Source organism: Geotrypetes seraphini, chromosome 7 (genome assembly GCF_902459505.1).
Source record: "Geotrypetes seraphini chromosome 7, aGeoSer1.1, whole genome shotgun sequence".
Classification (NCBI taxonomy): Eukaryota; Metazoa; Chordata; class Amphibia; order Gymnophiona; family Dermophiidae; genus Geotrypetes; species Geotrypetes seraphini.
In genome coordinates, this window is record NC_047090.1 from 83120749 (window position 1) to 83146785 (window position 26037).

A 26037-nucleotide genomic window follows, 5' to 3' on the forward strand; every position below is an offset into this window, starting at 1 on the left:
GTTGCAATTAATTAAACTTCTAACAATCTTAATTTCTTAGCCAGTGCTATGCCAGGTAAAGACACTGGATACAGAGAGGTACAGTCTGGCAATACTTTCAGGCAGGTTCATAAGGTAGCTAGTAGCAATGCTTAATCTTATCAATGTATCTTGCCCCTTTATACAGGCTGAGCAGGTTCTTTGCATTCAGGCAGCTTTTGCGCAAAGAGTTCTTCACTAACTCTCCCTGGTTATAAGTGAAGCAAAAGAGTCAAATATAAGTTTTACCTCCTTTACAGTCCACAAACTAGCAGACAGAAAAAAGACAATTCTTAAACACAAGCTGGCTCAGCATTCAGAATGGCTTCTAGGCACAGCTGCTGCACTGCTGCTAATTAGCTGCCTCTGTTCAAACGGACCTCAATGCCAAAAATCAGCAAAACAAAAATAGAAGAAAATCAAACGTTGGGGGGCGTGGCTTGGACACGCATGAAGAAAGTCGTGTAATTGAAGAGCTCCGTTAAAAAGACCTTGAAAGATTAAATAAATTGAATGAAAACGGAAGATATATTAAAATTTCACTGGTCCTATGAATAATAAAGAAGAAAAAAGGATGGCAACTGGTAAACAGAATAAAAACGACTTTGCTGTATCAGGAAGTAGCAAAAGGGCAAAACCGGAGCAGGAGAGCAGTTTAAAACTGACAGACACAGAAGTTATGAAAGAGTTAAAAGAAATTAAAGAAATGCTTTCTATTATTACTAAAAAAGTTACCGATTTAACAGAAGAGGTTTCAAATATAAATAAGAAGATGGATGTGCTTGAATTGAAATCTAACAACTTAGAAGAAAGAATGCTGACAGTTGAAGAGGAAATCTGTTATAGCCAATCAGACAGGAAAAAAATTGAAATACTTATTAAAGACCTGGAAGATTTTTCGAATCGTGAACGAAGAAGTAACATCCGTCTGATTGGCTTGCCGGAAGGAGCAGAAATAGGAAATCCTGTCACCTTCATTGAAAAATTACTTCCCAAGCTACTTCCTTTGCAAACTAAATTTCCCATAGAAATAGAAAGAGCACATAGAGTGCCGTTAAAAAGAGCAGTAAACCAGCAAGGACCAAGACCTTTTATTTTTAAACTATTGCGACACCAACAGGCCATAGAAATATTACAACTGGCCAAGAAAAATAAAGGTTTGAAGTATCAGGATGCTTTTATACATCTAGTGCCGGATTTCGCAAAAAATACAGCTGTTAAAAGAAAGAAGTTATTGGATTTAAGACCAAAGCTGAGAGAATTAGGAGCGAAGTTTGGATTGGTATACCCTGCTACTATGAAAGTGACAATTGGAAACAAAACTTTATCTTTCAATGATCCAGAGAAATTAGAAAAATTTATTCAAAACCAGGAAGTACCAATGTCTTCTTAAATTGTTTATCATATTTTAGTTCCTATATATAGATAACTGAATATAGTTAAATAACTAATTTGATAAAAAGGTATTATAAATTGATTTGGAAAAACTATATAGAATGTAATATATTCAAATCAATTCAAATATTCTACACTAACGATATTCAAAAATGGAATTCAAATGAAATCAAAATTCCAAAAAAAAAAAAAAAAAACTTCTATTAAGGGAATAAGTGAATGTTTTAAACATGAACTAAGTTTATTAAAGGAAGATATGAATGTATTAAAGGAAAATATAATATAATATTAAAGAATGAATTTATAAGGAAAGATGTTCAGGAACATTCAATATTAATTAATAATTTTCAGATAAATGATTTTCATTTTTAGAAAAATAGAAAATATTTGAAAGACTACTTTATAATTTTAATTAATTTAATACAATATAAAGTAAAGATCTTCCTCCATGGGGGGATGCGCAGTGGGGGTGCATCTCGAACATATATAACACTAGATACAGAGGAGAGAATAAAGACTCAGATTCCCAGATGTCAAAGCGAGGGAACTACATGTGATGGACAGAGCAGACACCAGAACTATAAAGAAAGACTTTTGTATAACCGTTGAACTTATGGACAGATCTTGTTGTTGCATCGTATTGATCATATAAAGAGAAGAACTACATACATTGGGAAAAGAAGAAAAGAAGAGAAAATGAAAATTCAAAACGGAATAGAAAACTACAATCAAGAATAAAGGTGGACTGAGATATACTTGAAGGAAATGAGTTTGTATTGAAATTATTCTCTCTTCTGGATTCAACTAACATAAAAGTAAAAGAAATATATATGTGAAATCGAGATGTGCTTTTACGGTGGGTTCCTCCATAGGAGGGGGATTTTTTGATCATAAAATACTTAATTATATATCATTGAATTCCCATATTATTTAAAATAAAACAAATAAGGGATTATTTATTGATATATATTTATTACAAAAATAACAATTTAGATAAATTAACAATATAATATGCTTTGAATATTATATATATATATATATGTGTGTAACATGGCTAAATTATATTATATTTCATTTAAATAACAAATGTTTTAATTTATAGAATACAATAAGAACAGGTCTTATGGAGTGCTTTATTATCGACTTAAGATGCGTGCTACCAAGTATACACAATTTTTAATTAAAAGGGAGGGTGGGGTGGGGGATGGGAATAGGAAGAGGGGAAAATTAATAATTAAATCTAGAATAATTAAAGAAAAGTGCAGATATCTGATCAAAATTTTATTATTAAGAAGATATTTAATTTTACTCAAATTATTAAATGACAATTAAAATTTTTTCCATTAACGTCAATGGTCTGAATCACCCAGTAAAAAGAAAAAAAATGTTAGGTTTCCTTCACAAGCAAAATGCCGATATTTATTTCATGCAAGAGACACATCTTACAGGGAATGAATCTAATAAACTAATTGGGGGATGGGTATCTAAATGTTTTTTTGCTCCTGCCTTAGGGAAAAAGGCAGGAGTAGCCATACTTATTAATAAGAAATGTACTGCTGATTTTAAACTTATAAAAATTGATCCATTAGGAAGATGGGTACATATCAAAATGATAATGGGAAATACAACCCTGGACTTATTTAATTTATATGCTCCTAATTCAAATCAAATGGAGTTTTTTAAAAAAATTCAACAGATATTACTACCATTGGCTACTTCAAATTTGATAGTAGCTGGAGATTTCAATGCTGTTATGGATCCTATTTTGGATAAGAAACCTAGTAAAATTATAAAATCATTAGGGCTAGAAAATTTGATACAATCTTGTGATTTGGTAGATATATGGCGTATTCTTCATTTTAATGATCAGGAATATTCTTTTTGTTCTCAGGTCCATAAATCATTTTCAAGAATTGATTATATATTTGTTTCTAGTAATTTAGCACAAAAAGTTATGAAAGCAGTTATTGATCCTATTATAATTTCTGATCATGCTGGTGTGTGGATTGATCTAAAAAATGATATAAAAACAAATTTTACATCAATTTGGAAATTTGATAATGCCTTACTTGCTGATGAAAATTTTGTAACAGACCTAAAAGTAAAGATGAAAGAGTTTTTTCAAATTAATAGCACAGACAATATGAATATTGAAATTATATGGGATGCTTGTAAAGCTACAATGAGAGGAAACATTATATCATATTCGGCTTTTATGAAAAAACAGCTTAAAAAACAATTTATGGAATTAGAGGAAGAAATTAAATCATTAGAAAAAAAATTAATTATTAAATGGGAAAATGTAGTATTACAAAAACTATTAAAAGTTAAAACTAAATATAATGAACTCTCTTCACAATTTGTTAGAAAAGAAATGTTCTGTCAGCAATTTAGATATTATGGAAACTCAAATAAAGCTGGAAAAATGTTAGCAAATTTTCTTAAAGCAAAAAAAAGAAAAACTAAAATTATTGCAATAAAAGATACAAAAGGTAATACACACACCAGCACTAAAGATATTGTAAAACAATTTCTTGATTTTTATAAGAGTCTATATACTTCAGATTCTTGTGAAAATAAAGAACAAGATGGCTTAGAGTTTTTAAATTCAATTATTGGACCAAATATTCCAGAACATATAAAAGGAAGTTTAGAAGAACATATATCATTAAAAGAAATAGAACTAGCATTGAAATCTCTTAGAGTTGGATCCGCTCCAGGTGGAGATGGATATACTGTTGAATTTTATAAAACATTTCAAAATATTATATTGCCTTATTTATTAAATTTATATCAATATCAGATACATAATGAAAATATATCAGGTACTATGGCAGATTCTGTAATTATTGTCTTACCAAAACCAAACAGGGATCCTACATTGGTTTCAAACTACAGGCCCATATCATTGTTGAATGTAGATGAAAAATTGCTTGCTAAAGTATTAGCATTAAGATTGGCAAAAGCTCTTCCTTTTATTATAGATGTACACCAAACAGGATTCGTTGCTAAAAGACATTCCTCACATAATACCAGACTGGCACTTCATTCTTTAAACTTAGCGAAAACTATGAATGAACCAGCTTTCTTAATATCGTTAGATGCAGAGAAAGCATTTGATAGAGTGGAGTGGAAATTTATGTATCAAGCTTTAAAATGGTTTGGAATAGGTCCCTTTTTTATTAAAATGATTCAAACATTGTATAGCTCTCCTGGAGCAAGATTAAATATAAATAATAACATTTCAGAAAGATTTAACTTGTTACGGGGGGTTAGACAAGGTTGTCCTTTATCTCCCTTACTTTTTGATATTGTTCTTGAACCCTTATTAATTGCAATAAATCAAACTAAGGGAATAAAGGGGATCACATTTTCAAATTGGGAATATAAATTATCTGCATATGCAGATGATATTCTTTTATATTTGAGGAAACCGAAGATACCATTCCATGTTTATTAAATTTATTAGATAAATTTGGTAAATTTTCTGGATACAAAATAAATTGGGAAAAATCTGAAGTTCTTCCAATTAATGTCCATTGTACCAAAGGATTATTTGATTCATATTCATTCCAATGGAAAGAGGAAGGAATAAAATATTTAGGAATTGTTATTAAAAATACAATTGATGATACAGTAACAGAAAATGAAAAAATTTTATTAAAAAAAATAACAGAAATGTGCGAGCAATGGAATCCTTTACATCTTTCATGGTGGGGAAGAGTTCAAACAATAAAAATGATGATCTTACCTGTGGTTTGTTATCAAATGAGTATGATTCCGATATTTTTTCAGGGGTCATTTTATAAAAAATTAAATAGAATACTTACAAAATTTGTTTGGTTTGGGAAAAGGCCAAGAATCGCTTTAGCAACATTACAAAAAACAATTGGAGAGGGAGGGGTAAATTTTCCAAATTTTTATAGGTATCATCAAGCCTATATTTTAAGACAGGGTATGTATTGGATCCTCCCAGACCTCATGGAGAATGTACCAGACTGGTTATATTTAGAATGGCGACTCCTGTTTCCATTATATCCGGAACATCTTATAAGTATAACAATGCCCAAGAGATATAAAGATCACAGAATTTTATTAGATACATGGAAAACACTAAGATTTATTAGTAATATTACAACAGATCCAATAACTAAATCGTTAAATCAATCCATTTGGGTAAACTCCAGGATCAAAATTGGTGGATTCAAAATAATATGGAAGCAATGGATAATTGCAGGTATACGGTCTTTAAATGATGTTATAGTAAATGGATCCATGCTTAGTTTTTCACAATTGCAACAGAAATTTGGATTGAACATAACACAATATTTTAAATGGATGCAATTGAAGCAAGCCATCCAGGAAGGGTTCCCTGAATGGAAAAATCTTAATACTCAATATAGTTTGCAAATCCTTTGCTTTCAGGCAGATTTTTTGGGACACCAAGCCGCAAAATGGTATAAATTATTATATGGATTTTTAAATAAAAAAAAAAGAACAGGACTTAGGGACATTTGGAGTATTGAGATAGGACAGACAATTTCTGCAACTCAATGGCAAAAATTTTGGTCCTGGAGAATACATACTACAATGTCAGCATCTATGAGTCAAACATGGTTATTTTTATTACATAGAGTTTTATGGACCCCTACTCGGTTACAAAAAATAGATAGTTCTAAATCTAATAGATGCTGGCATTGTAAGGTAGAAATTGGGACATTAGATCATTTAATCTATTTTTGTCCCTGTATAAATGCCTTTTGGAAAACAATTTGGCCCCAAATTAATATATTATTAGAAAATCATGTTGGACTTACATATGACACAATTTTATTTGGAACAGCAATGAGAACACAGAGTCCAATATCAGCAAACAATAACAAACTTTTATTGATATTAACAGGGGTCGCCATACAACAAATTACTCAAAACTGGAAAGATCATACAAAATTAAATTTCACTTTTTGGTGGAATTCTATTTGCCATATATATAAGATGGAAAAAGCAATAGCGTTACAACATGGTTATATTAAAAAATTTAATAAAATCTGGGGACCATTGGCTCTTTTTTCTAAAGATCAGATATCATAGCACAATGATAGATCATATAATAGGGGTTAGGGTGGGTACAATATTATAATAACAGATGATTTATAATTTATTGCAAAAGGGGTCTTTATATATGTTTGTATTAAAATATATATTGATGGATATTCAAGTGTACATTGAAAATTATATGTATTATATATTTATCACTTGATGTAAGAAATTTAAAATGAATAAAGAACTTTAAAAAAAAAAAAAAAAAAAAAGAAAATCAAACGTTTTCTTTGAGCAATTTTTGAAAAGAAAAAACCCAATAGCTCAGAAATGTTACAGTCCATAAGCAGGAAAAACTTCTGCCAGCACAAGCCACTTTCTCCTAAGCAAAACATTCAAAACAAAAAAACAGTTCAAAGTAATGTCCTCCTCAGAGAGTTAATGGCAGTTCAGCACACTCACATTTACAGCAGGTTCTGGTACACTCTCTGTTGCTTCAAAATCCATAACTTCCAAGTTATTTATCTGTTCCAGTCCCCTGGCCTCTCACAATCTGGCTGGAAAAAAACATCTTTCTCTGCCTCTTTCCATCTCCTGCTCCTTCTGCTGGGCACCTCCCAGCTCCTCTTTCCTTGACTCCCTCACTGGCTTCCATTTAGGGAGCTCAAAACCATGCCCCCTCTGCCTGGCTGAGGGGGAAAGGTGAATAAGTTCTCTAGAGCAGTGTTCTTCAACCGCTGGTCCGCGGACCGGTGCCAGTCCACAGAAAATTCCTGCCGGTCCGCACAGGGCCGGCGAGATCGACGTGGTTAAATTTCCTGCCAGGTGTATAGCAGTGGGCGCCCCGACTGCGGTGGTGTTGGCAGGGACGGATTAAAGGGCAAAAAGAAAGACAGAAGTAGTGGGACTTTTCCTCTTACCTGTATCGCTATAGGCTCTGCCGATCTTGATCCCGCCCCCCTCTGAAGTGACTTCCTGTTTCTGAGGGGCAGGATTGAGACTGGCAGAGCTTATAGCGAATAGCAATGCAAGCAAGAGGAAAGGTCCCACGGCTTCTGTCTTCATTCTTGCTGTCTGATTTAGCGGGACCACAATTGAAGGTAGGGTAGGTTAGGTTTTGTCTTTGTTATTGCTGCCAGGGCCGGATTAAAGGGTAGGCCCAGGAGGCACGTGCCTAGGGCCTAAAATTGTTAAGGTGAGCCGGTTGATATAGTACATCTAGATTTTCAGAAAGCTTTTGATAAAGTTCCTCATGAAAGGCTCCTGAGAAAATTAAAGTGTCATGGGATAGGTGACAAAGTTCAGTTGTGGATTAGGAATTGGTTATTGGATAGAAAACAGAAGGTAGGGTTAAATGGTAATTTTTCTCAATGGAGGAGAGTAAAAAATGGAGTGCCGCAGGGGTCTGTACTGGGACTGGTGCTATTTAACTTATTTATAAATGATCTGGAAATTGGAAGGACGAGTGAGGTGATTAAATGCAGATGACTCTAAACTGTTCAGTTGTTAAAACGCATCGGATTGTCAAAAATTGCAGGCGGACCTTAGGAAATTGGAAGACTGGGCATCCAAATGGCAAATGAAATTTAATGTGGACAAATGCAAAGTGATGCACATTGGGAAGAATAATCTGAATCAGTTACCGGATGCTAGGGTCCACCTTGGGGATCAGCACCCAAGAAAAGGATCTGGGTGTCATTGTAGACAATAAGATGAAATCTTACGCCCAATGTGTGACGGCGGCCAAAAAAGCAAATAGGATGCTAGGAATTATTTTAAAAGGGATGGTTAACAAGACTAAGAAAGTTATAATGGCCCTGTATCGCTCCAATGTGCAACCTCATCTGGAGCATTGCATTCAATTCTGGTCTCCTTATCTCAAGAAAGATATAGTGGCGCTAGAAAAGGTTCAAAGAAGAGCGACCAAGATGGTAAAGGGGATGGAACTCCTCTCGTATGAGGAAAGACTAAAACGGTTAGGATTCTTCAGCTTGGAAAAGAGACGGTTGAGGGGAGATGATTGAAGTCTACAAAATCCTGAGTGGAGTAGAATGGGTACAAGTGGATCGATTTTTCACTCCGTCAAAAGTTACAAAGACTAGGGGACACTCGAAGTTACAGGGAAATACTTTTAAAACCAATAGGAGGAAATTTTTTTCTACTCAGAGAATAGTTAAGCTCTGGAACGCGTTGCTAGAGGATGTGGTAAGAGCAAATAGCATAGCTGGTTTTAAGAAAGGTTTGAACAAGTTCTTGAAGGAAAAGTCCATAGTCTGTTATTGAGAAAGACACGGGGGAAGCCACTTCTTGCCCTGTATCGGTAGCATGGAATATTGCTACACCATTGGTTTTGGCCAGGTACTAGTGATCTGGATTGGCCACCATGAGAACAGGCTACTGGGCTTGATGGACCATTGGTCTAACCCAGTAAGGCTATTCTTATGTTCTTATGATTTCATACTCTCAATATCAGCATTCCTAACAGATCTTGCAAAGGCGGTATATCAAATTTTAATATACATAAAAATAAATCAACTGCAATCATCCAAGAGAAGAAAATAGAGGGGATGGGCAGTCCGACAATGGCGTGCAGGACTATTGTATCCTGACAATTCCGCTCTGTCAAATGTGCACACTAACAAGTGCTTACATGAAGGGAGTGGAATTGTCGGGACGCAATTGCTGAAATGGAAGGCATGTGAGCGAGGTGCAGTGAATCTTGTAAGTGTAGTGGTGGTGATGGGGTTCCGGGAGCGGCAAACGGAAGGCAATCTTGTAAGTGTAGTGTAGTGTGGGTACGCTACTGATAGGATGTCGGCAAACGGAAGGCAATTTTATAAGTGTAGTGTAGTGTGGGTACGCTAGTGATAGGGCGTTGGCAAACAGAAGGCATGGGAGCAGCAAACAGAAGGCAATCCTGTAACCCCTCAGTACACTAGTCTTGTAAGTGTATTGTGGGGAACCGGTTCCCACCCTCCAGCATGCTAGTGATAGTGCGTCGGCAAACAGAAGGCATGGGAATGAGACAAATGTTTTAAGGGGGTGTGCATTTGTCGTATGCGCATTTGACGGGTCATCGAAAAGGGGCAACTCCCTAACCACTACTGTTTCAACGTATTAACCCTTTCTATGCTACTGCTACTGGAACTTCTACCATGAAAATATACGTTGCCATTTTTCAGGGATTTTAGTACTGTGGAACCCCCAAATCCAATCTGGCCCATCTTCCAAATTTGCATGTGTCATTTTCTTGGTTTGTTCCTACACCTAGTGCTTTCAATTTTGAAGAGTGATTTTTATCTCCTGACAGATATTTTTGAGGACTTATGCCTATTTTATTGTTAATATTCTGTTGGGTTGGAAAAAAAGAAAAATTATTAGTCAGACTTCTATATAATGTCTTTAAAATTGTACCTGGTTCAAAAGTTGGCATTTTCAAGTCTCCTTGGTTGAGTTCTGTGCCATATTTCAATTTATGATATTTTGTCCTAAAAGGTAAGCACACATTATAAATAAATTTGCAATGCATAACAAAATATATCTTATATAGTAACATAGTAACATAGTAGATGACGGCAGATAAAGACCTGAATGGTCCATCCAGTCTGCCCAACCTGATTCAATTTTAATTTTTTTAATTTTTTCTTCTTAGCTTTACCCAGTACTGTGCTTGGGTTCCAACTGCCGAAATCTCTGTTAAGACTTACTCCAGCCCATCTACACCCTCCCAGCCATTGAAGCCCTCCCCAGCCCATCCTCCACCAAACGGCCATATACAGACAGAAACCGTGCAAGTCTGCCCAGTACTTGCCTTAGTTCAATATTTAATCTTATTTTCTGATTCTAGATCCTTTGTGTTCATCCCATGCTTCTTTGAACTCAGTCACAGTTTTACTCTCCACCACCTCTTTCGGGAGCGCATTCCAGGCATCCACCACCCTCTCCATAAAGTAGAATTTCCTAACATTGCCTTTGAATCTACCACCCCTCAACCTTAAATTATGTCCTCTGGTTTTACCATTTTCCTTTCTGTGAAAAAGATTTTGTTCTACGTTAATACCTTTCAAGTATTTGAATGTCTGAATCATATCTCAAGCTTACTATGCCATTTTCATTACTATCAATGAAATCTCTACAGTACACAATCAGAAGCACAGGCTGCCACTTCCAAAAAGGGCACGCTTACGCTACTTTCTAGTACATGTAACAATGGTATGACCAATTAGACAGTGCATGTAATACTTTATCATTTCAGCTATGAAAATAGCTCCATGAAATGAAAATTGTTGGGTGTGAACAAAGAATGTATGTTATGTTAATCAGGTTTTCTATTCTGCCTTTATCTATTCAGTTCAATGTCGGATTACATTACAAGAGGTTGGGTCAGTTAGCCAGGAAGTTACAATGGATAGTTTGACACGGATATTCAACAGAGTTGCTAGTACAGGTAGATCAGTACAGTTATTAATATAGTTATAAATACATAGTTACAAGTTTAAGTAGGTCATCTTTCAACAAAGAAATCAATACACAATACTACTACTGTGTTTCCCTGAAAATAAGCCCTAGCATCATTTTCGGGGTGGGTCTTAATACAAGCCCTACCCCATTTACTGGCAACTGTTCAACCCGCCCCCCCAGCCAAACCCCTGCTGACCCTCCGTCCTTCCCTCCCTGCCGACCGCCATACCTTCAACTGAAGCAGCGTCAAGCCAGCAGCACTCTAAACAGGCTGCTTTGCCTTATCCGTCAGGGATTTCTCTCTGCCGCGTTACTGATGATGTCATCAGTAACGCGGTACAGTGAAATCCCCTATGGACAAGGCTAAGCAGCCTCTTTAGAGTGCTGCCGGCCCAACGCTGTTTCAAATGAAGGTAGGGCTCGCTCATGGTCAGCGGGGAGGGAAGGATGGAGGGTCAGCAGGGGTTTGGCTGCGCGGTGGGGCCGGGAGGGGGGTGCTCAAGGATTCTGCTGCCCAAAGGATGGGAGGGAGGGAAGAATAGAAGCTGGGCAAGGGTTCTGCTGCCCGAGGGATGGGTGGAAGGGAAGGATAGAAGCTGGGCAAACTTCTGCTGCACAGGGGGATGGGAGGGAGGGGAGGAAAGGTGCTGCACATGTGGGGGAGAGAAAGGAAAGAGGAAGAACTGGGGTGAAGGGGAGTAAGAGAGAAATGGTCATGTGCATACCCCGAAAAAAAGACCTAGTGCTTTTTTTGGGCCTCAAATTAATATGACACTATCTTATTTTCGGGGAAACACGGTAGTTCTGAAGTCCACATCTAGGGAAAGAGGAAAAAGGTATCATGCTGGCCCTATTATATGGGACACCCTTTGCTGTATATATGTGCAATGTTTTTTCATGTCTGTGCAAGGTATATCCGAATTGTGCAGAATGAACCAGGTCCCTGTACAGTATATATGAGGTTCCCAGTGATTAACCTTTATAAGCATCTGTGCTGCCTACATTGGGCTGCTGGAAGGAGAATTCCCTCTCCCTCTGAACATTCTTTGAGGTGAGAAAGCTGAAGTATGTAACTGTCAGGGCTGACCCTTAATATTTTCCATAGTTTTGAGTGCATGACACTCCTTATTGAGGTAGCACACAGCTGTCAAACAGAAGGTCACAGTGATTTTTACCTGTGATTTGTTATCTACTATCTACTATTGCTGTTGTGGTAACTGCCATCAATTGGAGCTGCTCTGTGAGTACCTCATCTATTGACCATAGATAATTCTCCCTGAGAGAAGTTACACAGACTAATTCTGTATGGGCAGAAGTTTTGTTACAAGTGATTTGGTTGATTAATTCACTTGTCATCAATTGTATGAAATGTAAATTTCAATAAGGATTGAAATTTCCCTCATTTACTAGAAAACAGTTTCAGTACAGCCACAATTTTAGCCACCTGGAAACACAGTTTGTTAGAACATAAGAGCTGCAATACCGCAACAGACCAAAGGTCCATCAAGCCCGGTATCCTGTTTCCAAAAGTGGCCAACCCAGGTCACAAGTACCTGGCAAGATCCTAAGGAGTAAAACAAATTTTATGCTGTTTATCTTAGAAATAAGCAGTGGATTTTCCCAAGTCCATTTTAATAATGGCTTATTGACTTTTGCTTTAGGAAATTATCCAAAATATTTCCCAAAGCTAACATATTTTAGTCAATAAATTGTTTTTTACTTTTGTTGTATGGAGACTTATTTTTCCATCAAGTTGGTCCCAGTTTCTTTTTTCCGCTTTCCCATCTTCTGCAAATTCTTTTTTTGCTGTCCATTGGTTCCTCCTACAATGGCCCAGCATTAATCTCTCTCTCATCCCCCGGACCATTTGCAGCATCTTTCGCCCCTGCCCATCAGCCCTGTGCCCAACATTTCTCATTCTATCACCCCTCTCCAGCACCATGCCACATCTCTCCTTCCATTCCCTTCACCACTATGTCCAACATTCCTCCCTCTTGCATCCCTTTCAATCTGTCCCACTGTTCCCTTTCCACCACAACATTTCTCCCTCTCATCTTTCTCTTAAGAACATAAGTAGTCGCCTCCGCCAGGGCAGACCAGAGGTCCATCCCGCCCAGCGGTCCGCTCACGCGGCGGCCCATCAGGCATATTGCCTGAGCAGCAGTCCCTGACTAATTTTATACCTACCTCTACATTTATCTCTAAACCTTCCACTGCTCTTATCTGTACCCCTCAATCCCTTTGTCCTCCAGGAACCTATCCAGGTCTTCCTTGAAACCCTGTACTGTGCTATTTCCTATCACGGCTTCCGGAAGGGTGTTCCATGTGTCCACCACCCTCTGTGTGAAAAAAAATTTCCTTGCGTTTGTTCTAAACCTGTCCCCCTTCAATTTCATCGAGTGGCCCCTTGTTTTTGTGGTTTCTTTCAAATTGAAAAATCTGTCCTTGTCAACCTTTTCGATGCCCCTCAGGATCTTGAAGGTCTCTATCATGTCTCCTCTGAGTCTCCGCTTCTCCAGGGAGAACAGCCCCAGCTTTTTCAGTCTGTCAGTGTATGTAAGGTTTTCCATACCCTTAATCAGTTTAGTTGCTCTTCTCTGGACTCCCTCAAGCATTGCCATGTCCTTTTTGAGGTACGGTGACCAGTACTGTACACAGTATTCCAGATGGGGGCGCACCTTAGCCCGGTACAGTGGCAGGATGACTTCCTTCGTTCTGGTCGAGATACCCTTCTTAATGATACCTAGCATTTGGTTTGCTTTCCTCGAGGCTGTGGCGCACTGTGCTGACGCCTTCAATGTCGTGTCTACCATCACTCCCAGGTCTCTTTCCAGCTTACTGACCCCTAGCATTGTTCCCCCCATTTTGTAAGTAAACATCGGGTTCCTTCTCCCTACATGCATGACCTTGCACTTCCCCACGTTGAAGCTCATTTGCCACTTTTTTGCCCATTCTTCCAGTGTCGTAAGATCCCTTTGGAGATCCTCGCAATCTACCGTGGTTTCAACCCTGCTGAATAGTTTGGTATCATCAGCGAATTTGATGACCTCACATTTTGTTCCCGCCTCCAGGTCGTCGATGAATATGTTAAACAGGAGCGGTCCCAGCACCGACCCTTGAGGAACCCCGCTCGTGACCCCTTGCCAGTCCGAGTAGTGGCCCTTTACACCAACCCTCTGCTTCCTCTCCGACAGCCAGTTTTTAATCCATCGGTGGACCTCCCCTCGCACCCCATGATTCCATAGTTTCCTGAGCAATCGCTCATGTGGTACCTTATCGAAGGCTTTCTGAAAGTCTAGGTAAATTATGTCTATGGGTTCACCTTTGTCCACCTGGCTATTTACCCTCTCAAAGAAGTATAACAAATTTGTGAGGCACGACCTACCCTTGCAGAACCCATGCTGGCTCGACCTTAGCTGTCCATTTTTTTCGATATGATCACAGATGCCGTCCTTAATCAGTGCCTCCATCATCTTTCCCGGGACCGATGTGAGGCTCACCGGCCTGTAGTTTCCCGGGTCGCCCCTTGAACCCTTCTTGAAGATGGGCGTGACATTAGCTATTTTCCAGTCCTCCGGGATCTCTCCAGTTTTTAGGGATAGGTTGCATATTTGCTGAAGTGTCTCTGCTATTTCATTCCTTAATTCCTTGAGCACCCTTGGGTGGATGCTGTCTGGACCTGGCGACTTGTCGCTCTTTAGCTTGTCTATCTGCCTGAGGACATCCTCCTGGCTCACCTCTAGTTGGATCAGCTTGCTATCTTGATCTCCATTTTCTATTTCCTCTGGTTCCTCTTCCCTATCATCTGTATCTCACTCCCTCTCTATGACCAAAAATTCTCCTCTTTCTTCCATTCCCCGTGTACACCATCTCTCTTTCCCTCTCACTGACACTCACACCCAATTCTTCCTGTCTATTCCCTCCCCCACCTCAGCATCTCTTTCCCTCCCTTCCTCCGTCCTATCTCCCAAGTTCATGCCTTCTGTGTCCACAAAAGCACTCCCTCCCTTCTGTGTCCCTTGTTTGCCTCCCATGTTCCAATGCACTTCATCCTAGTTGCAACGCATACTGTGCGTGCCCGCTCACTCCCTCCTTATCTGCCCCCCTGCATGGGTGGCGTGCTGGGAGCACTGCACACTGTATAGCGGATGGAGGGCAGGAAAAGGAGACGTGCACAAAGATATTCGAGCCCCTTAGTTCAAGCTGCCTCGAACCCCTCAGGATCCCTGAGACCATGAGGGGGTCCCCAAGGGATCCCCGTGACCTGAGGGGGCATCCCACGGGATCCCCATGAACCAAAGGGGAAACTCACAGGATCCCTGCGGGTCCCGCAGGATTCACGCGTCCCCGTTTCCATATAGCTCTTTAACTCTGATGTCTGGTCACTGAAATACTGCTCTGCTGCTGCAATCACCTCTGAATCACTTGAAAACTGTCACCCTTTTAAATTCTTTTAAAGATTTGGAAACAAAAAAGTCAGATGGAGCAAGATGTGGTGAGTAGGGTGGATAATCTGTGCACTGAAACTCCAACTGCAACAAAACATCCATCGTTTTGCTAGCCTTGTCAGCAAGTTCATTCTCTTGCAAAAAAAGAACTCCTTTCTGCAGCTTCCCTCTCCTTTTTTCTTTCAATGTCTCTTTTTATCGGCACAGCAAGTTACAGTAGTATTCAGCATGAACTGTTTGGTCCCTTGGAAGATAGTCATTAAAACATCTTCCTGGTCCCAAAACTCCGTGGCCATGATCTTTCCTACTGACTTCTGGATCTTGAATTTCCTTGAAGAAACCAAGTGCCGCCATTGCATGAACCAGTATCACAAGCTGTGTACCGCAGGACGCCTTTGAGGAGATGAACTGACTGACTACGTACAGGACATACCTCTTGCAGCGAGAGGCATGTCCTGTATGTAGTCAGCCGATGTCAGCACCTCTCCTCTCAGGTTAGCAAGCTCAGTGCCCTGTCTGGAGGGTCCACGCATGCGCGAATGTCAACATGATAATGTCACAAATGCACGTTACATCATTATGTCGACATCTGCCACACCCCCAGCCATGCCCTCCAGCCACACCCCCGACTTCAAAACGTTTACAAGGCAAGGGCATGAACTGTTGTTTTATCTCGGTTCATAATGGTGAAACCAAGTTTCATCAACAATAACTAGTTGTTCCAAAATGCTGGAACCAGCTTGCTGAAGATGCTGCAAAATCAACTTAGAAGCATCCATTCAATGTCATTTCTCATCAGCATTCAAACATTTGGAACTTGACCGACAGCTTCTGCATACCCAGCTGCTTGTGGATTATACACTCAACACGTTCCCTGGATATCTGTAGTGTCTCAGCAATTGTTTTAGCCGATATCTGCCGATTTGCCAAAATCAGGTCAAGGACATGGTCAACAATTTCAGGAGTTGTGTTTTTAATGTTATTTTGTTACCCGCCTAGATTTATAGATAGGTGGGTTATAAATAATTTTAAATAAATACATAAAATTTGAGACCTCCCAGACCCTGCTGCAACTTTGGTCACAAATTCTCTATGTCAAAAACTTTGCACGCCACTTCTTCACTGTGGAGTATGATGGGCATTTGTCTCTCAATGTTTGAATCATACATTCATGGATTTATTTTGGAGTTTTCTTCTGCAGGTATAGGAAATTCATGATGGCTCAGAGTTCCACACTTGAAAATTTTACACTTTTCGTTGACATGATTCAAGATCTGAAACAATGTCAAAACAGAGCATTATGATTCTGCAAATTGACACTTTGCAAATTAATATTATACTCTTTTCAGCTACAGTGGTAAAATAATGCTCAGAATTTATGAAGTTGGTTGGGAAGAGAACTTTTCAGCACTCCCTTGTAACTTGGTTTTGTTTTTTTAAACCAAACTTTTCAAGCTACCCGTGTATCTTTTTTGAGATATGGTGACCAGAATTAACACAGTGTTTGAGGTGCGGCTGCACCATGGAACGATAAAAGGGCAATATAATATTCTCATCTTTGTTTTCAATTCCTTTCCTAGTATTTTTGGAAAGAGTAAACAAGTGATTCACATCTAACCCTTTCCACTCCACTCAGTATTTTATAGACCTCTATCATATCACCTCTGGGCTGTCTCTTCTCCAAGTTTAGTAGCTTTAGTCTTTCCTAATAGGGCCTTAGCCGCTTTAGCCTTTCCTAATAGGGAAGTTATCTCATCCCTTTTAACATTTTTGTCACCCTTCTCTGTATCTTTTCTAATTCCACTATATTTTTTCTAGATACACAACCAGAGTTGCATACAGTATTCGAAGTGCGGCTGTACCAGAGAGCAATACAAGGGCAGTATAACATTTTCATCTGTTTTCCATTCCTTTCCTGATAATTCCTAACATTCTATTTGCTTTCTTAGCCGCCGCCACACATTGAGCTCAGGATTTCAGCGTATCAACAATGACACCTAGATCCTTTTCCTAGGCAGTGACTCCTAACATGGATCCCTGCATGACATAGATAAAATTTGGGTTCCTCTTTCCCACATGCATCATTTTGCACTTGCTCACATTAAATGTCATCCGTCATTTTGATGCTCAGTCTCCCAAGGTCCTCATGCAATTTTTCACAATCCTCTTGTGATTTAACATAAGAACTGCCGCTGCTGGGTCAGACCAGTGCCCTGCAGTCCGCTCACGCGGCGGCCCCTAGGTCAAAGACCAGTACCCTAACTAAGACTAGCCCTAACTGCGTATGTTTCGGTTCAGCAGGAACTTGTCTAACTTTGTCTTGAATCCCTGGAGGGTGTTTTCTCCTATAATAGCCTCAGGAAGAGCATTTCAGCTTTCCACCACTCTCTGTGTGAAGAAGAATTTCCTTACGTTTGTACGGAATCTATCCCCTTTTAACTTTAGAGAGTGCCCTCTCGTTCTCTCTACCTTGGAGAGAGTGAACAACCTGTCTTTATCTACTAAGTCTATTCCCTTCAGTATCTTGAATGTTTTGATCATGTCCCCTCTCAGTCTCCTCTTTTCAAGGGAGAAGAGGCCCAGTTTCTCTAATCTCTCACTGTATGGCAATTCCTCCAGCCCCTTAACCATTTTAGTCGCTCTTCTCTGGACCCTTTCGAGTAGTATCGTGTCCTTCTTCATGTATGGCGACCAGTGCTGGACACAGTATTCCAGGTGAGGGCATACCATGGCGGCATGATAACCTTCTCCATGATCCCCTTCGTGATCCCCTTCTTAATCATTCCTAGCATTCTGTTTGTCCTTTTCACCACTGTTGCGCATTGCGCGGACGGCTTCATCGATTTGTCGACCAGTACTCCCAAGTCTCTTTCCTGGGGGGGTCTCTCCAAGTACCGCACTAGACATCCTGTAGGCGTGTATAAGATTTTTGTTACTGACATGCATCACCTTACACTTATCCACGTTAAACCTCATTTGCCATGTCGCGGCCCATTTCTAGAGCATGTTTAATAATAATAGCAACAGCTTATATACCGCAGGACTGTGAAGTTCTATGCGGTTTACAAAGATTAAAAGATGGTACAAAGATTAAAAGATGGTACAGGTTGAATGAACTTAACAGAGGAGAAAGATCGAGTTAACAGTTCAAGGTAACCGATATTGAAGAGAAAGAATTGTACAGGTCAGTTGTTTAGATACATCAGGAACAGATGTGTTTTTAGGCGTGTCCTAAATTCCCCATAAGTGGAAGGCGTGAGCAATTGTTCTAGATCTTTACCCCATAGTGCTGCTTGGTTGTAGAGCAGGTATTGGTGGTGTCTTTGAGCTTACATCCTCTAACTGGGGGGGAAACGAAGATCAGGTGTGTGCTTCTCTTGTGTCTGTTGGCTGAGAAGGAAAAAAGGTCAGTTAAGTAATTGGGGACTAGGCCATATAGTGCTTTAAAACAGAAACAGGCGAACTTAAACTTTACGTGTGCCTCGATCGGTAGCCAATGTAACTGTCGGTAGTAAGGTGTCACGTGGTCAAACTTCCTCAGTCCGAAAATCAGTTTGACTGCTGCATTCTGTATTAGTTGTAATCGTCGCATATTGTTTTGGGAGATTGCTAAATAGGCGATGTTACAGTAATCAAGTTGACTCAATACAAGGGATTGAACCAGAATTCTGAATGCTGACATGTCAAAATATGCTCTAATGGATCAAAGTTTCCATAAGGTGAAGAAACCCTTGCTGATCAAGGAGTCCACTTGGTCTTTCATGGTTAGGCACTGATCTAGTGTTACACCTAATATCTTCATAGTTGTCTGAATAGGATAACTAATTTTGTTGATGCATAGTGGTGTTTTGTTGTCAGACGGATGTGGCGAGGCTACAAAAAATTAAGTTTCAATTTGAATTCAGACATCCATTGCTCCATCAAGTTTAGTGCTTCTGATGCTTTGGGAGTAACTTCCGAGAGAGAGTTAGCAAAAGGGAAGATGATCGTAAAGTCATCTGCATAACTGAATATTTTTATCCCCAGCTGGGTCAGTTGCGCACCTAGTGAGGACATGTAGATATTGAAAAGCAGTGGGGATAGTGGTGAGCCTTGCGGTTCGCCAGATGGATTGCTCCAGGAGTCGGAGAGATCATAATTGAAACATACTTGATAAGTACGGGACTTAAGAAAGCCTCGAAACCAGTTCAATACCTCTTCCCCAATGCCAATAGAATCCAGGCATTGTAGCATTTTCCCATGGTCCACCAGATCAAAGGCAGAGCTCATATCAAACTGCATGATCAGGGCATTAAGGCCCTTGCTGAACAAGAGACGTAGATGATCTAAGATAGCCGCAATTGCTGTCTCAGTACTGAACAGAGGTCTGAAACCAGATTGAGTTTCGTGTAGGAAAGAGAATTGGTCAAAATATTCCATCAGTTGGGTATGTACTAATCCCTCCATGATTTTTACAACAAGTGGGATGGATAATATTAGTCTATAGTTGGTTACCAGTTCTGGTGATATTTTGTTATTTTTTTGGAATTGGGGATATTATTATGTGACCATTATCCGTGAGGAACTTTCCATTTTTTAGGTTGTGGGTTAAGTAGCGCAGCAAAGATAGTCTAAAGTCTAGTGTAGCCGCTTTCATAATTTCCGGGGGACATGAGTCCAGTGCGCAGTAACATTTAGAGTATTTGTTATAGAGTTTGATATAATTGTTCCATTCCGGATCATGAAATGAATTCCAAATCATGTCCGCTGGTATTTTATTTCCTTGTGTGTTAGTTATAGAAACATAGAAAGATGACGGCAGAAAAGGGCTATAGCCCATCAAGTCTGCCCACTCTACTGACCCACCCCATTAAGTCTGAGTACTAATGACCTAGTCCCTTAACTCGACCCTCGTAAGGATCCTACTAGGGCATCCCATTTATTCTTAAAGTCAATAACGCTGGTGGCCTTGATCACCTGCTCTGGAAGCTTGTTCCAGTGATCTACAACCCTTTCTGTGAAGAAATACTTCCTTATGTCACTATCGAATTTCCCTCCTCTGAGTTTGAATGGATGTCCCCTTGTGACCGAGGGTCCCCTGAGAAAGAAGATGTCTTCTTCCACCTCGACACGTCCCGTGATGTATTTAAATGTCTCAATCATGTCCCCCCTCTCCCTGCGCTCCTCTAGAGTGTAGAGCTGCAATTTGTTTAGTCTTTCTTCGTATGAGAGACCCTTGAGCCCCGAGATCATCCTAGTGGCCATCCGCTGAACCGACTCAACTCTAAGCACATCTTTACGGTAATGTGGCCTCCAGAATTGCACACAGTATTCCAGATGAGGTCTCACCATGGTTCTGTACAGTGGCATTATGACTTCAGGTTTGCGGCTAACGAAGCTTCTATTGATACATCCCATAAGTTGCCTTGCTTTGGATGAGGCCTTCTCTACTTGTTTGGCGGCCTTCATGTCTGCACTGATGATTATTCCCAAGTCTCTTTCTTCTGAAGTCCTAGCTAGTGTTTCTCCATTTAAGGTGTAAGGTTTGCATGGATTTCTGCTACCGAGATGCATAACCTTACATTTCTTAGCGTTGAAGCCCAGCTGCCATGTCGAGGACCAGTTTTCCAACGTAAGCAGATCCTGCGTCATACTATCCTGCAGATTGCTTTCGCTTACTATATTACACAGTTTGGCGTCATCAGCGAATAGAGTTACTTTACCCTGAAGCCCTTGGGTCAAGTCTCTTATGAATATGTTAAAAAGGAGTGGACCCAGGACCGAGCCCTGTGGCACTCCGCTGGTCACCTCCGATGTCTCAGAGAGGGTGCCGTTGACCATCACCCTCTGACGTCTTCCACTCAGCCAATCTTTGACCCATGCAATTAGTGTCTCGCCTAACCCCATCGATTTCATCTTGTTTAATAGTCTACGGTGTGGGACGCTGTCGAAAGCTTTACTGAAGTCTAAGTACACTATGTCCAGAGACTCTCCCGAGTCCAGCTTTCCTGTTACCCAATCAAAGAAGCTGATAAGATTGGATTGGCATGATCTACCCTTAGTGAATCCATGTTGACTAGGATCCCTTAGATTCCCCTCATCCAAAATCGTGTCTAATTTACATTTAAGTAGTGTTTCCATGAGTTTACACACTATTGATGTGAGACTCACTGGTCTGTAATTTGCAGCCTCCGCTCTGCAACCCTTTTTGTGCAGAGGAACGACGTAAGCTGTTTTCCAGTCCAGGGGGACTCTCCCTGTACTTAGGGAGAGATTGAAGAGCATGGTTAATGGTTCCGCCAGGACATCGCACAGCTCCCTGAGAACTCGTGGGTGCAATTTGTCTGGTCCCATGGCTTTGCTTACCTTGAGTCTTGACAGTTCGCTGTAAACATCAGCTGGTGAGAACCCAAGATTCTGAAATGGGTCTTCCTTGCTTGGCTTTGCTTCCAGCTGTGGCCCGTGTCCAGGTGCCTCGCAGGTAAAGACTGAGCAGAAGTAATCGTTCAGTAGTTTGGCTTTTTCGGAATCTGTTTCCACATAAATCCCATCTGCTGTTCTAAGACGTACTATCCCATTTGTGTTCTTCTGCCTGTCACTAATATACCTGAAGAAGGATTTGTCCCCTTTCTTAATGTTCTTTGCTAGAGTTTCTTCCACTTGAAGTTTGGCCTCCCTGACTGCTGTTTTGACCGCTGCAGACCTTGTCTTGTATTCAATTTTAGCTTCTTTCTCCCCGGTGCATTTGTATGAAAGAAATGCTCTTTTCTTGTCCTTGACTAGGTGTGAGATCTCATCAGTGAACCAACGGGGTTTCTTCTTTCTTTGTTGTTTATTTACCGATTTTATGTAGCGGATAGTTGCTTCGTGTAGTGTCCTTTTCAGTGTTGACCACATAGCTTCCACATCATCCGTTGTTTCCAGAGCCTGTAGCGTCTGATGGACGAAATCACCCATGCTTGCGAAGTCAGTGCCCCGGAAATTGAGTACCTTCGTTTTTGTTTGTGATCTAGGGAAGCCCTTTCTAAGGTTGAACCATACCATGTTATGGTCACTGGTTGCCAGCGTTTCTCCTACCAAGACTTCCGTGACGCTTTCCCCGTTCGTAAGTATCAGGTCCAGGATGGCCTGGGCCCTAGTGGGCTCTAGTACCATTTGTTTGAGCTGTACTCCCTTCATGGATGTTAATATCCTCTTGCTACTACAAGTTGTTGCTGAGAATGTGTTCCAGTCTACATCAGGCATGTTGAAGTCCCCTAACAGGACAACGTCCCCCCGTAAGGTGATATTCTCAATGTCTTCAATTAATTCATTGTCTTTGTCCTCCGATTGTCTTGGAGGTCTGTATACCACACCGAGGTATAGGCATTTCTCTCCGCCTCTGGCCAGGTTTACCCAGATGGATTCCCCAGTGTACTTGACATCTGTGATCCTAGTTGTCTTGATGTTCTCTTTGATGTAAAGTGCTACCCCACCTCCCAACTTACCCTCTCTATCTTGGCGAAGCAGGTTATATCCTGGTATAGTTATATCCCACCCATGAGAGTCAGTGAACCATGTTTCGGATATTGCTACCACGTCTAGGTCTGCATTTACTATTTCTGTTTCTAGTTCTAGAAATTTATTCCCTAGGCTGTGTGCATTTACATACATAGCTCTCCACTCTTTGTGTCTAAACCCCTTTAGAGAGTTACCCATCTGAATTAGAGTGTCTCCTAGCGAATCTTTTGCAGCAAGGGTACTTACCTCTGACTTAGAAGTGGAGTTTTGGTTCACCTTATTAGGATTGTTACTTACTGCTCCGGTATATAAATGGGTACCCTCCCCCAACTTACCTAGTTTAAAGCCCTTCGAAGCAGGCGGGCTACTCGGTGTCCGAAGACGTTCTTACCTCTGTTGGTCAGGTGGAGTCCATCTGATCCCTGGAGTCCCTGTAGTGCCTCCCCGTGATTCAGGAATCCGAAGTTCATTTCCCAGCACCATCGTTGTAGCCACTCATTTGTCTTCAGAATACGTTCGTCCCTGTCTCTTCCCTTGCCCCTAACAGGAAGAATTGAAGAGAATACTACCTGTGCTCCTGTCTGTTTCAGCCTCTCCCCCAGAGCTCTGAAGTCTCTAGTTGTTTGGTGATCATTGGTGTCATTTGTTGAGCAGTTGTTTCTTAGATTTTTGAATCAAAGTGGTGTGCTAAATCATTTGCTGAAGGTAAATTAGTATTGTGTACGAGTTGAGTATGGCGTGTGGTGTCAAATAAATTTGTAACTAAGTTGAACAGCTCTTTTGTATTGATTCCTATTGAGTTGGTGTTAGATAAGTTGATTTTGGAAGAGTAGAATGCTTTACATTTGTCTTTTATCAGTTGTTTGTAGATTTTTATGTTGGATCTCCAGTTGTTACGGTCTGACGAATCCCCTGTTTTTTTTCCAAATTCTCTCTAGTCGTCTTACTAGTTGTTTCATTTTTAGGAGTTCGGTGTCAAACCATTTGTTATGTTTGTTTACGACGCTTTTACTAATTCGTTTAGGGGCGATTTTATCTAAGATGGATGTGCTAGTTTTCGTCCAGTGATCCCAAAAATCGACTTCTTCTCCTGTCCCCGCTTGTGGTTCGTATTGTGACCAGTATTCTTCTGGATTGATAAAGTCTCTTGTGTGATGTTCTCTTTTTGTCTTTGGATGTGTTTCAGATTTTAAGTGGGTCCAGCTTAACTTGAAGTAATAAGTAAAATGGTCAGACCAGATATCGTGATACCAGGTGCCATCATGCAGAGAGATGGCGGGGTCTAAAATAACCTTTGTGGACATAACTACTATGTCTAAGTGATGACCTTTTTCATGTGTTTGTGTGGGTGAATGGAGATTGTAATTGAGTAGGGTGAGGAAGTTATTAAATTCTGTCGTGTCTGGATTGTCCTCTATGTCTAGGTGTATGCTTATGTCGCCTGCAATGATATTGTAGGAAGGAGTAATAGAATTATGTAGAACAAATTCATAAAAAGTCATCTTTGGCTTTTGGCCAGTTTTTCGGTGGGACACAGAATAATATGCAAGACAGGGATTCTTTTAGTTCCTTACAACTGATGTTGCAGGCTAATATTTCTAGTTGGTTGGTCATTTTGGAATCCAATAATTCAAGTTTGAATCCTTCCTTAAGGATAACTGCTAATCCTCTCCCTTTTCTACCCTCACGGTTTAGCATAAGGATTTTAAAATTATCTGGTTGAAGGTCAATTATTATTAGATTGTTTTCAGATAATAGCCATGTTTCGGTTAGGAAAGACAGGCTATTTGCTTTCTGATGATCCAATCTTTAATTAGAAAAGCTTTATTCCTGACAGATCTGGTGTTAAGATATGTGCAGGGGATAAAAGTGGAAGTGATAGGTTTGGTAGGAGTAAAGGTTCTAATAGGTTTTACTTCTCTTGCTCTTTTTTTAAGGCTTCGTCGATGTCTTCCTTTACTTGAGATTACGTTAATATGGTTTATCCTGTCTTCTTGTGGATTAGTTATGTGTTGGGTTGATAAATTAGGGTACTGGATTGAGTGTAATTGTGGATAGATTGAGTTAACATCTTTGATGCTGCTGCTTATTAGATAGAACAATGAAATCAATAGGAAATTCATGTTTGCAGGGTAGAATATCCCTTCCTGTTACGATAACTATTTTGGTTTCCCTGGTGCTCCTAATTTCTAGGTCGTTTGGTTGTTGCAGATTGATACCGCACTTAGGGTGGTTCAGATAAATATGATTCTTAAGAAATAGCCAGTAATATCATCAAAATATTTTAGCAAAATCTTAACAGAACCTTAGGGTGGTTCAGATAAATATGATTCTTAAGAAGTGGTTCAGATAAATATGATTCTTAAGAAGTAGCCAGTAATATCATCAAAATATTTTACCAAAATCTTAACAGAATCTTAGGTGAGAACCTTGGCAGTAAATAGTACCGTATTTTCGCGGATATAACGCGCACCCGTGTAAAACGCGCACACGGGTATAGCGCGCAGATATCACAATGACATGTACAAAAACTTTTGTATACCGCGCTCACGGGTATACCGCGCATGATGCCCGACGCTCCTTTCGCCCGCCCTGACTTTCCGTGCGCTGTCCCGACTCTCCGTTCACCCCCCCTGACTTCCGTGCACTGCCCTGACTTTCCATGCGCTGTCCCGACTCTCCGTTCACCCCCCCTGACTTCCATGCACTGCCCTGACTTTCCGTGCGCTGTCCCGACTCTCCGTTCACCCCCCCTGACTTTCCGTGCACTGTCCCCCCTTGAAGTCCTGTCCCCCCTTGAAGGTCTGTCCCCATCCTGAAAGCCTGATGCCCCCCCCCCGACGTCCGATACAACCCCCCCCCCCCGGCAGGACCACTCGCACCCTCACCCCGAAGGACCGCCGACTCCCCAACAATATCGGGCCAGGAGGGAGCCCAAACCCTCCTGGCCACGGCGACCCCCTAACCCCACCCCGCACTACATTACGGGCAGGAGGGATCCCAGGCCCTCCTGCCCTCGACGCAAACCCCCCTCCCCCCAACGACCGCCCCCCCCCAAGAACCTCCGCCCGTCCCCCAGCCGACCCGCGACCCCCCTGGCCGACCCCCACGACACCCCCACCCGCCTTCCCCGTACCTTTGTGTAGTTGGGCCAGAAGGGAGCCCAAACCCTCCTGGCCACGGCGACCCTCTAACC

At 40.7% G+C, this 26037-nt stretch overlaps 1 protein-coding gene across 4 annotated transcripts in view; it reads right to left on the minus strand.

Moving 5' to 3' along the window:
• STRN3 (striatin 3) overlaps positions 1-26037 on the minus strand; it is a 317039-nt gene that overhangs the window by 268123 nt on the left and 22879 nt on the right. For all 4 annotated transcript variants that reach the window (XM_033950963.1, XM_033950965.1, XM_033950962.1 and 1 more), the window contains one exon: positions 9868-9941. In XM_033950963.1, coding sequence (XP_033806854.1) covers positions 9868-9941 — 74 coding nt within the window. The remainder of the gene's footprint in view (positions 1-9867; positions 9942-26037) is intronic.